At 39.1% G+C, this 12,585-nt stretch overlaps 1 protein-coding gene across 6 annotated transcripts in view; it reads left to right on the top strand.

The window, feature by feature from the left end:
- The window catches only part of ryr3 (ryanodine receptor 3), a 126,631-nt gene that overhangs the window by 47,219 nt on the left and 66,827 nt on the right, over window positions 1-12,585 (top strand). For all 6 annotated transcript variants that reach the window (XM_016667980.1, XM_016667993.1, XM_016667983.1 and 3 more), the window contains 14 exons: window positions 234-393; window positions 1,411-1,603; window positions 2,766-2,982; window positions 3,555-3,659; window positions 5,502-5,605; window positions 7,311-7,394; window positions 7,477-7,636; window positions 8,995-9,139; window positions 10,084-10,289; window positions 10,378-10,552; window positions 10,647-10,855; window positions 11,067-11,230; window positions 11,725-11,773; window positions 11,878-12,038. In XM_016667980.1, the coding sequence (XP_016523466.1) occupies window positions 234-393; window positions 1,411-1,603; window positions 2,766-2,982; window positions 3,555-3,659; window positions 5,502-5,605; window positions 7,311-7,394; window positions 7,477-7,636; window positions 8,995-9,139; window positions 10,084-10,289; window positions 10,378-10,552; window positions 10,647-10,855; window positions 11,067-11,230; window positions 11,725-11,773; window positions 11,878-12,038 (2,132 nt within the window). The remainder of the gene's footprint in view (window positions 1-233; window positions 394-1,410; window positions 1,604-2,765; window positions 2,983-3,554; window positions 3,660-5,501; window positions 5,606-7,310; window positions 7,395-7,476; window positions 7,637-8,994; window positions 9,140-10,083; window positions 10,290-10,377; window positions 10,553-10,646; window positions 10,856-11,066; window positions 11,231-11,724; window positions 11,774-11,877; window positions 12,039-12,585) is intronic.

Here is a 12,585-nt window from a genome sequence, read left to right on the forward strand (position 1 = left end):
ACCCTAATATACAATCTAGTATTAATATGCAGTCATGTATTAATATGCAGTCATGTATTAATATGCAATCTAGTATTAATATACAGTCATGTATTAATATACAGTCATGTATTAATCTGCAGTCTTGCTTATCTTCTGCCTTTGACTCCAGCATGAGGCCCAACATCTTCCTGGGCATCGCTGAAGGTTCGGCTCAGTATAAGAAGTGGTACTACGAGTTGGTCATCGACCAGGTGGACCACTTTGTGACCGGAGAGCCGACCCACCTGAGAGTGGGTTGGGCCAACACCAAAGGCTACGCTCCGTATCCTGGCGGAGGAGAGGGCTGGGGTGGAAACGGCGTTGGGGATGACCTTTACTCCTACAGCTTTGATGGACTTCATCTGTGGTCAGGTGGGAAACTCAGTTAAATTGCCTGGGCTTTCTTCAATAACTCAGTTTTCCTACTGTTGATTAAGTCTGAATGAAGCCGGTTTGGTTGGCTGTGTGAAAAAGCAGCTAAACCTTAAAGTATTTCACATGTTTGTAGTAAAAAATGCTTCTTTTCCTTCTTAAACTGTATTATGTTTTATGTTTAAACTGTATTATTATGAAAATTATATATGTATATTAGTTTTTTTTGTTGTTTTTTTTAACATAATTGAGTACACATTAAAGTTTTCCAATGAAAAATAAAGGTAGAGAATTGCTAGAAAAAAAATCAGTATTATTATAAGTCAGTATGGGTCAAGATTCAGATTTCGTCTTGAAATTTTATTTTATTTTTATACTGTAGTTTCTCAAAACAAAAAAAATCAAAAGGAGTTTTAATTTGCAATCAAATTATATTGTTTTCCTCTTTATTTAGGAAAAATGCACACAAATGTATTTGCTTTTTTTGTCAAAAATGTATTAGAGTATTCTGTAGACACCTATAAACTTTATCCAAATTCTCTCCCAGGTTTTAACAAAGTAATTCTACAAAAACATGTAAAGGACATAAGTTTGATGATAGATCAAACTTAAATGATAAAAAGTATTGGTAAAAGTGATGAATCAATTCCAGAATATGCAGCATTGCTCACTTCTACTGAAAATGTCGCGTTTAATCATCTCCCCTGAAGGACAAACTTAAGCTGTTGTAAACACACTGCCTGTCATTAAATGTCCTGCATCAAACGTGATGCAGATCCTGCCACTAAAAGTTCCAGCTGACTGAAAATCTGCTCCACATCTTCATGATTTTTTCACTTCCAAAGCCTCTAAAAGATCCATTACGTCTCCCCGCTCATCCATTTTATGTCACTCCTGTTAAAGCATTCATCAGACGTCTCTCCGCCCCTCTGCCCCGTCTCTTCTCCTCACTTATCATTCTGTCCTACATTTGCTGTGACTTTGCTGCTGTAACTGAGATCCGCTCTCGCCTCCCAGGTCGGATCCCCAGAGCCGTGGCCTCCATTAACCAGCACCTGCTGAACTCGGACGACGTGGTCAGTTGCTGCTTGGATCTGGGCGCTCCCAGCATGTCCTTCAGGATCAACGGGCAGCCGGTGCAGGGCATGTTTGAGGACTTTAACACAGACGGATTCTTCTTCCCCGTCGTCAGCTTCTCTGCTGGAGTGAAGTAAGACGGAATAACAAACTTTACAATAAAGGTTCCCCACAGAAAACTTGCTAAGCTTGGTGATTGGGGCGCTCGACAGTCATTCATCCAGCGGCCCGTTGTGTTTTTGAGTGCCAACTTTGCATGATTTTGTAAATTATGATAATTTAATGCAAAGTTGGCATTTTTAATGGACTTTTAGAGAAACATTGCATTAAGTGTCATTATTTACCCAAGGAAACTTCATGACAACTGTCAAACATTCACAAAGACTTATTTATGTTCATGACAGGTGTTATGTCATGTTTTTGACAGTGTCATGTCAATCTTATGCACACCCCTTCAAATAAAGTGTTACCAAAAATGTTCAAAGTTGACACGAAATTTTAAAATATTACTTGATATTTATGTGTGATTGGAAGATTAATATGTGAACACCAACTATAAAGTCTTAAAAAATGCTAACATTAAAAAAAAATTAAATAATTAAGCAGTGCTAAGCCTGGTAGGGGCACAAGTAAAGCCTGGTGGCCCGCCAGGCTTATAATACTCTCAGAGAAACCCTGACAGTCATTCCTAGTGTTGGCTACATCACTTAATCATTCAAGGCGCCATGATGAATGACGGAAGTGAGGATAAGGAGTATTGGAAATGGTTTTCCAAAGTTGTTTTTGCCAGTTTATTCATGGTTTCTACTTGTTGGAGTCGAACTAATTTGTCTGTGAACTTAACACACCTGAATGGGGCTCACAGATGTAAAGATTTACAAAAGTTGGAAACAGCTAGCTTAGAAACCGACCAGTACCTCCTCCCTCCTGACGTGTTGATCTAATTACCAACTTTGCCTGAATTCACACCACATTATTTATGTCGCTATGTCATGAACAGCACTTCCCCTTAAACTGGAGCAGCATTAAAAACATACAAAAGTCAACATTATAATTCAATTCAGTTACTGTGTACAGTTTAATTAAATAAATTACACTTTTTTAAGGCAGAGGAATCCTGGAGAAGTCTATTTTACATGGGAATGTTTTTCAAGGATTAGTAAAAAGAACTAAAAAAAAGCCCCAAAAAATACCTTTAAAATGCAATAAAAAAGGCTGCTTTCCAAATAATCTAAAATCTTCCTGAATATTTGTCATGTGCTGTAATAAACAGTTTGTGTGACTTTTGTTCTCAGAGCCCGTTTCCTGCTGGGTGGGCGCCACGGAGACTTTAAGTTCCTGCCGCCAGCCGGTTACTCTCCGTGCTACGAAGCGCTCCTGCCCAAGGAGAAGATGCATGTGGAGCCTGTGAAGGAGTACAAGCGGGACCATGACGGGGTCCGTGACCTGCTGGGAACCACCCAGTTCCTGTCCCAGGCCTCCTTTATTCCCACTCCGGTTGACACCAGCCAGGTGAGCCTACCCACTCTCTGGGCTGCATGTTGAATGTATATCAAAGCAATAATGAACATTATAAGCAACTTTAACTCTTTCATGCATAGTGGTCACTACAGTGGACAGCTATCTCTGGATTGTTATGTTATAAATGCACACAGACCACTGAAGTGGACACTAATGCATCATAAAATACACCATCAACTACTGGCCATCAGCTGCAAATGCAATAAATTATTTTTGTTAAATCCAACATGGCCGACAGACAGAAAAGCATGCCAACTGACCCGGTCCCTCCTTCTACTGCAGACGACTCTTGTGCTTTAAGAAAAAAAAGGGAAAAAAATCCTGACACAAAGGATCATAATTCATGCATGAAAGGGTTAAAGAGCGTCTAATTTTAGTTTTGTTTGTTAGTTTGTACAGTATAAATTCAGTTTTTAGGATATTTGAAAAGCTTATTCTCCTTTTGGAAGCTTAGTATTTCTGAGAATGAATGAAAGTCGCTTCATCTCTTGTATAAGATAAATAAACGCTTCCCTAATGACTTTCTTTAATGCATTCTATTTATTTTTTCTCTTTCTCTGCAGATTGTTCTGCCGCCTCATCTGGAGAACATCCGCGACAAGTTGGCAGAAAACATCCACGAACTTTGGGGAATGAATAAGATCGAACTGGGCTGGACGTATGGCAAGGTAAACCTGCTGTGAAAAAGGAGATGCAGGTTGTTGAAACTCATGACTGATGATGCAGAGCTGCAGACAGTAACCTGAAAATGTTTCACCATGTCGTCTGAAAAATGATTTATTGCTCGCAGATGCAGAAACGTATTATGATCAGGGAGATAAATCAAGCAAAAGTTATTCGCTGCCATTTCCATGTTCCACTGTTTGTATAATGGTGTTCCTTTTTTGTGACACAAAGTGTGCTTCTTCTTTTTTTTCATGTTTAGTACCGTCAGACTATGACAAAATGTCCCACAATGCTGTAGGAGATTTTATGATGTTAAAGGAAATGTGTCCGTCTTGCAGCTCTACACATATTGATTATATACAGTTGAAACCAAACGTCTAAGAAGACACGTTCACCTTTTTCCCCCCTAAATGTCTGAAGTTAAATCAGATCAAGACTCTCGTTTTAGGTCACTTAGAATTATAAAAATGATTTCTATTTGCTAACATAAAAATGGTCTGATTTAACTATAAACAGTGATTAAAAAAAAGTTGTTTGGTTTCATCTGTATATAAATTCCCAGCTGCTGTTGTCCAGTTGTCAGCTTTTGTTTTCATGTATTTTGGAAAACCATCTAGACTTTATGACGTCTCTTGAGTCCCACATTTTATCCAGTTATTAATGTCCTCCTTCATCGTGTAATTTATTACGGTCTAATTTTGTATGTCACAAAACATGAGCTAATAACAGCAGTGTGTACACTTCAGAGATGCTTTAATGGGATATTAATTGGTCTCATTTGTCTGATCAAATGCCGTGAAATTTAATTTTGTTGTGAATTTGCACAATCTCGAACGTATTCACTGCAATTTGTTCTGTAGACTGTCAGTAATTTACACATCTTTAGAAAACAGGAAAAAATTCTGGGTAATGCTGCTAGTTTTCCCTTAATAGTTTGGTTTATTTTAGTTGAAATTGTGTCAGGTTTCTATTGTTTTGGAAACTTTTGACTGTTCTTCAAAAGTATTTTGAAGGAAAAATACAGTAAAAGCTTTAGGGCTTCAGCTAACATGCTCTAGGTAAAACAAATGAGCTAAAACTGCATTAACGCAAATTACTTTGTTCACTATCCAAAGACATCTTCATCACTCTGGTCTCCTTCCATGATTTTACCATCAGTAACTCTCTCTCATCACTGCAGAAGCGCCATCAGAAGTCTGATCACACAGTTAGCCTCTTTTTTCTACTGTTGTAGTTATCACAGGATAATATTCCTCTGAGGCTGCTCCCACAGAGGCCATTCAGCCAATATTAATGAATCCCTTTTCTATTCCAAGAATGTAACATCCACAGTAATTAAGACTGGGATAAAAGGTTTAAAATAATCTCAAGGCCTACATTTAGGTCCAAACAGATGCCTGGGATAAAACATGTGCTGTAACAGTGAGCCCAGAGTGACGTTCCTATAATTCCAGGTCAGATTCCTCTTTGTGGATATTTGGCAAGCAGGAATGTGTTAAACTTCACATCTGTTTGCTTGGTTCGCACTGTGTATTGCTGTAATTCTGTAGCAGAGAGTATTATCAGTGAGAGTCTTGGTGAATGTCATGATGGCAGTAAATCTCTCTTAATCAGGTCTCCTGCAGACAGTAAAGGCGCTAATTAAAACATAATCCACTGCAACGCTTTAGTCTAAGCAACTCGTAAAGTTCAGAGACTTGAACTGAACTAAAAGCAGATAAATGGGACTTCTTCCTGGCTTTGAGTGCAGAGTCAGGCTTTTAAAATGTATTTCTGCAGCAGACAAGACGAGGGCGTAGTGAGAGGAAACTTTGAACAGAGATGCCGGTCTCCTATCTCCACAGGTTCGCGACGACAACAAGAGGCAGCACCCTTGTCTTGTGGATTTCAGCAAGCTGCCTGAAACTGAAAAGAACTACAACGTGCAGATGTCAAGCGAAACACTCAAGTAAGGCTGCGGGTGACCCTCAAAGTAGGAAAATTCATGGTTTTACATTTAGAGATCAGCAAGAGATCACAGTATTCATTTCTAATCAAAATGGGTACAGAATCAATCAGATTTTATTTTTTATTTTATTATCAGTAACAAGGCTGTTTAAAGTGCTTTCCGTCATAAAAACAACACAAATCAACAATTGAAATATTAAATTTTTTCCAAAACCTGTCATTACATATCAAAATGTTGGTTAGTATTTCAAATAGTATGTTTCAAAAGCAACTCTAAACAGGTGGGGTTTTAGACTGAGTCCTAAGTTTCAAGTGTCCATTTGGATATTTTTATTTATTTTAATTGTACAAAGTTCTTTAAATGTCCTGTGAGTAAATATATTTGCCCATTTATCGACAACTGAGACTTTAAATATTCAGCAGTTATTTTCGCTCTATTAAGAGTGTTTCATCAAATTAAACCAAAGGAAAACATGCTTCCTGCTTCAGCGGGAGTGAAATTACCGTAATAACCCAATATCGGCTGGAAAGCTCAACGTCTCTCCTTTCCGAAACCGTTGGGATTTTTCAGACAGCACAAAGTGTCACAGAGTTACAGTACTGGAAATTTGGCTGTGCCGTCGCCACTACGTTTGGTCTAGAAAGGTTAAAGGAACTCGGCGTTTCGGCTGTTTTACAGTTTGTGGTCCATAGAAGCTGAATGCTGCTTCTCCCCGTTTGGTTCTGGTTCTGGGGATGCTAGTCAGAACCAGAAGACCTGTGGAGACTGGAAGGTTGCTATGACAACAGCAAATCTCTAATGTTTAATGATTTATAAACTATCAACAGTATTTTAAAGTCTATTTTCTGAGCTACAGGGACCCAGTGAAGGACTTTTTAACTGGCTGATGTTCTCTAACTTCCTGGTTTTAGTCAGAACATCAGCAGCAGCGTTTTGGTCTGATTGATGTTTTAGGCTGACCTGAGAAGACACTGTTGCAGTAATCAATGCGACTAAAGATAAACACATGGATGAATTTCTCTAGATCGCGCTGAGACATTAGTCCTTTAATCCTGGAGATGTTCTTCAGGTGACAGAAGCCCGACTTTGTAACCGTCTTCATGTGGCTCTGAAGGTTCAGATCTGACTCCATCACTACTCCCAGATTTCAAGCCTGTTCGCTGGATTTTAGTTGTAATAACTGAAACTGTGCGTCGACTCTCGATCACTCCTCTTTAGGTCCAAAGATATTAACTTCAGTTTTGTTTTCTTAATCCTTGAGGAAAGTCGGATTGCTCACTCCTTCCCTTATTGCCACAATTAGTAACTATATATTTATTTGACATGTTCCTTTTTGCTTGCAAGATTTTTAGATTGTACGCCACTAGAAAAGGGTTATATGTTTTATGCCGTTAAATAATCCAGTTATCCATTCCTAGCAGCAGCAGATTCTGCATAATGCTTAGCAGCACAAGATTAAGAATAAGATTAAAGCAGCACTTGTAATGACATTCGTCTTCTGGTGCAGCTCCAGCATTGATTTCTAGGAGATATTGGCTCCAGAGGCTTTTCAAGTTGAGTACTGAGTCGTGTTACTGTAAAAACATTTGGCTCACCTCATTAGAGGAACTTCCTGTTAAAGAGCCGTTTAATCAGACAGTCAAAGCTGAATGAAGTTTAGTGGTATTGTATTGATTAGGACCGTCATTGTTCTTGTTTACCGCAGGACGCTGTTGGCACTTGGCTGCCATGTTGCCCAGGTTAATGTTCACGCTGAAGAGGACCTGAAGAAAATCAAATTACCAAAAGAGTATGGTCTACATTTTCCATCTTTTTTGGCTTATTTGTACGAATTTCCACATTTTGTAATTCTACCTTGATAAATCTTCCAGCTACATGATGTCTAATGGATACAAGCCTGCGCCACTGGAACTCTCTGACGTGAAACTGACTCCAGGTCAAGAGGTTCTGGTTGATAAACTGGCCGAAAACGCACACAACGTTTGGGCCAAAGACAGAATCAAACAAGGATGGACCTATGGCATCCAGCAGGTAAATGAAACCTTCCTAAGGTTCTGTTCAGACAGACAAAGATTAGGCCTGTCGCGATAAACGATAAATCAATTAATCGCACGATAAATTAAACCTATTGACTTAATTTTAATTATCTGCTTTATCGTCTCTTCCTGCCTTTTTTTCTTTCTCTTGATGACACTGAATAAAAAAAGGCTCAACTCCAGTGCTCTGCACTGACCCTTCCTTCCTATTTCCTTAGCGTAATGTCCAGCTCACACTACATGAGTTGTTGGCCGATTGTCGGCCCATTTTCAAAACCTGAGAGACACATTAGCCACAGAAATCCTAGGTATAACGGTTCGATCGGTTTCGATCGTGCCATGTGGTGTCCAGCCACCTGGGCACAAAGTAATGGCTACAAGTCCAGTTAACTAATTTTAAAATCGGGTATTAATCAATGTTTTACTAGAATCTACCTGTGACGCATGTGGCTAGAGTCAGCGTAAAGTTCTGACTGAATGAAAATCATTATAACCTATTTATGTCACGTTAATGAAGAGCAGCTGAAAAGTTACCGGGTTTATCAACTGCGGTAGCAATTTGGCTCCAACTCCTCTCCTGGTCATTTCTGTATTCTTTGCACGAAATGTTGAACATTAATGTCGTTTCCACATATCATCTCTGATAATATGTCTGCTGGACTTCAGGTTGTGTCAGCTTTTTGGGATTCCCCTCCATAATTTCCCCTCAGAAAGCACCGAGAAGAATCCGCGCTTTCTGATTGGCTGCCTGTCACATTCAGCATTAAGCTCCCAGTCGGGGAAAACCCCTGATTTAGATCGGAGCGGCTAAGACGATCTACATCACACTGCAGGATGATCGGTTATGAAATCACCAGCGACAATCTTAGATCGACCAACGTTCTAAGATTGTCCTAAGGGGAAAAAGGGGCAAAAAAACCCCGTGTAGTGTGAACTATTGCATTAGGTTAAATCTAGTGATTACTGAAGGCCAATATAGTATACAGACTTCATAATCTGCACTCTTGGTTGAATGCAGTATTTAATTCCACTTTGGCTTTATGTTGTTTAGTTTTTATTCAAGTACGCTTCTTGTTAATGGAGACTGAAAATCCATTTTTGTTTTTGGTTGTTTTGTTTATTTAGTTTATCAGTTCCAGTGTTATGTGTTCTTTTGAAAATAAAATGTATCTATTTATGGCAGGAAATCACATGCATTATTAGTCATTTCCATTAAATCAGTGTCAGAAGGTCTTGAAACAATATTATCGTGTATCACAATAATTTTTTTGACAATCGCTCAGAAAAATTCGTTATCGTGACAGGCCTAACTAAGATGTTGATGCAGAGTTCATAAATGAAATTGTGCTGCAGGATGTGAAGAGCAGACGTAACCCTCGCTTGGTGCCATATGCTTTATTGGATGAACGCACAAAGAAATCTAACAGAGACAGTCTGAGAGAGGCCATTCGGACGATGGTTGGATACGGATATGACATCGACCCTCCAGACCAGGAGGGTGAGGCTCTGATTCTGATCAATTATCTAAATCTAAAGCTAATCTCCATTTTGGGTCACGAATGTTCTTAAAGGGACAATTGTCCCCAAAATGCGTTGATAAAACCATTATTAAGTCAGTAAGTATTTGTAAAATTAAATATTGAACATTTTCTTACGTTGATCAGTCCCTCCAGGATTTTATGATTGTTTTTGTGACTTTTGCAATGATTTTGTGGTGCAAATTTAGAAGTATTTGCAAGAAATTTTGCGGTATTTGCGCAGATGTATGATAAATGGATAGATGTGACGTTTTTTACTTACCGTATTGATGACGTACTCTAACATCAACTAAAGCAGAGGCAGCAGTGTTTTCGACCAATAAACTCACAGGGATCTGCTGATTTTATTTTTTGCATCAATTTCCTCGATTGCAGAATTGTGAAAAACTTCAGGGCAACACAAACAGCTTTATCGAGTAACTAGAACTAGACTAATGTCTTCTTCCACTGGAAGATTATTTAACCTGTAACTAATAATTTTACATTGATATTAAGGACGATATTATGAAGCTCCTATTTGTAGCTGAAAAGATTTAAAATTTTAAGTGTACTCAGATATTAGCACTAGAAACTAAACACAAAGTACTTAGTAATATTTTGTGTTTTTGCAGTGAATCTGAATACCAAAGCTTTGAACCAAATCAACACAAAATGAATAGTAGCTAAAGTTGTACTTAATGCAGAGTGAGTAATATCTGTGAAGTAAAATAGCAGGATGATTTCAAATTCAACTCAGGATGACCTGAGCTATCAGTGCAGAAAAAAATCCTTATTTGACCTTTAAAATTAGGAACTAATTCATAAAATAATTTTTTTCTCTGCTCTTGTTGTTTGGAAGTATCATCATATTTCATTATTTGCATTTTTAAATTACACGGCTCTTCTTTTTCTCTCCGGACCAAAGTTGTGCATGCAATAGATAATCAGAGCATCGAGACAATCCGCTTTTTCCGCGTGGAGCAAACGTACGCCGTGAAGACCGGGAAGTGGTACTTTGAGTTTGAGGTTCTGAGCGGAGGCGACATGAGGGTTGGCTGGGCCAGGCCGGGCTGCAGGCCCGACGTGGAGCTGGGAACCGATGACCAGGCCTACGTCTTTGATGGATACAGGGTAAACTGAAACAGCTGCGCATCGTTTGCAATGAAATCCAAGCAAGAGTCTGTCAGTTTTGTTTCTCATAATGCTTTCGTTTCTTCAGGGTCGACGGATGCATGCTGGTAGCCGTTACTTTGGGCATCCGTGGAAGAAGGGCGACGTGGTTGGTTGCATGATCAACATGGAGGACAAATCCATGATTTTCACTCTGAACGGAGAGCTCCTGATCACCAGCAAGGGCTCTGAGCTCGGCTTCGCTGACTTTGAAACAGAGGATGGTGAGAACTTCTCAGATTCTTTCAGTATTTAGTTTCAGAAATGAAAAACGTAACACAAGAACTAATTGTCCTCTAACTTCTTGCCTTAATGCAGGTTTTATTCCGGTGTGCAGCCTCGGGATGTCTCAGATCGGCCACATGAACCTCGGAAAGGACGCCAGCACGTTTAAGTACTACACCATGTGTGGCCTCCAGGAAGGCTTTGAGCCCTTTGCTGTCAACATGAACAGGGAGATAACCATGTGGTTCAGCAAGCGTTTGCCCACCTTTTTCAACGTACCCCAGGACCACATGCACATCGAGGTATAGAACACCATCCCTTATTATCTGCAGCTTTGCATGAGCCGCGTTTCCATTTCAGATGTGTGCCAAAGTTTTTTATTCTGCTAACATAGAAAAACACAACCTCGCAATTGCAGTGTTTCCATTAATTAAGAAATACAGTTAAAATCAGACGTGAATAAGCTTCTTCACGTGATAAGTGATGTAAGGGATTTGTTTCTTGTCCTCTTAGGTTACCAGGATTGACGGGACAGTGGACAGCCCCCCGTGTCTCAAGGTCACACATAAGACGTTTGGCACCCAGAACAGCAACAGCGACATGGTTTACTGCAGGCTGAGCATGCCGGTGGAGTTCTACTCTGCAGACAGACTGCTGGACGAGTCGCTGAAGCTCAGGTGAGGCTTCTGCACTCAGGTTGAGGTTTCATCCTCACTACAGCCTGTTTTTTTCTTTTAATAAAACAATTAATGCATAATCTAAGGTTACTTTTGTTCAAGTTTCCAATGTGGTTTGGAAACGTATGGATGGAGTTGAACTGAAATGTTTTCCAGGAATGGATGAGGTTGGCAAATAGAGAATGGAAAAACTGTTTCTAGATTTCATCCTTCTTTCACTTGTCTATTCATTCATCCGTTTCTTTTCTTTTCATCCATTTGTTTATTTGTCCATCTGTTTTCTTTTTATCAATTTGCTTATCTATTCAATCATCTGTTTCTTTTACTTTTATTTATTCACTTATCCATTTATCCATCCATTTTCTTTTCTATTTATCCATGTATCTATTGATTTTTCTTTCTTTTCATTCATTTGTTTATTCATCCATCCATCTGTTTCCTTTCTCCCAGCTGCTGTCAGAAACCTTTTATTTAAACATGTTTGTTTTTTTCAGCCAACCTCCCAAAGAAGATGGAAGTATTGACTATGGAAGCATCACAACCGTAAATCACCACTAATTCTTAAACTTACTGATAAAACGTCCTTTTTTAATCTTCACAATATGCTTTCCCATTTCGTTTAATTATTTTTATTTTTAAATCTGCAGTACTACCACTCAGTGAGAGTGTTTGCCGGACAGGACCCTGCCAGCGTGTGGGTGGGCTGGGTCACACCAGACTATCACTACTACAGCAAGAACTTCAGTCTCAGCAAGACGCAAACTGTCACCGTCACCCTGGGAGACGAGCGGGGCCGGGTCCACGAGAGGCAAGCTGCTGGTTTTTAAATCTGGGAATAAACAACGTTTAGAGGATATTCTTCAATAATGTCATTCCTCTGACCAGACCTAGAAACTGAAGTCAAATTAAAGTGAATAATAAAACATCACAGTTTATCTGAATTATGGGAAATAAAGCAGATTTATCTAGAACACATCAAACATAAGGCCCGTGGGCCAAATCTGGCACGCCGTAGCTTTTTATGTGGCCCTCTAGATTCTAGGCTAAACACTAAGTGAGCTTAAATATTACATTATCTATCAAATCAATTAAGTTTTTATCTGTTTACTGCTATATCATATCAGTCTGTCCCTACAGTTTCTTGAGAATTATCATGGAAATTCAATCAAAATCATCAAATTGCACCAATACATAATTGGGAGTTTATTGCAGATTTTTCTCAAGAATGGTCAAAAACTTTCTTACTTGTGCTAAACAGCTGCCTCAGCCTTAATTGATGTCAGAGAGTAATAAAAAGTCACACTTACTGTCATAAATAAGTGCAAATATTTCCAAATTAGAACCGCAAACTGATT

This window comes from Poecilia formosa, unplaced genomic scaffold (assembly GCF_000485575.1).
Source record: "Poecilia formosa unplaced genomic scaffold, Poecilia_formosa-5.1.2 Scaffold1, whole genome shotgun sequence".
NCBI classification, from domain to species: domain Eukaryota; kingdom Metazoa; phylum Chordata; class Actinopteri; order Cyprinodontiformes; family Poeciliidae; genus Poecilia; species Poecilia formosa.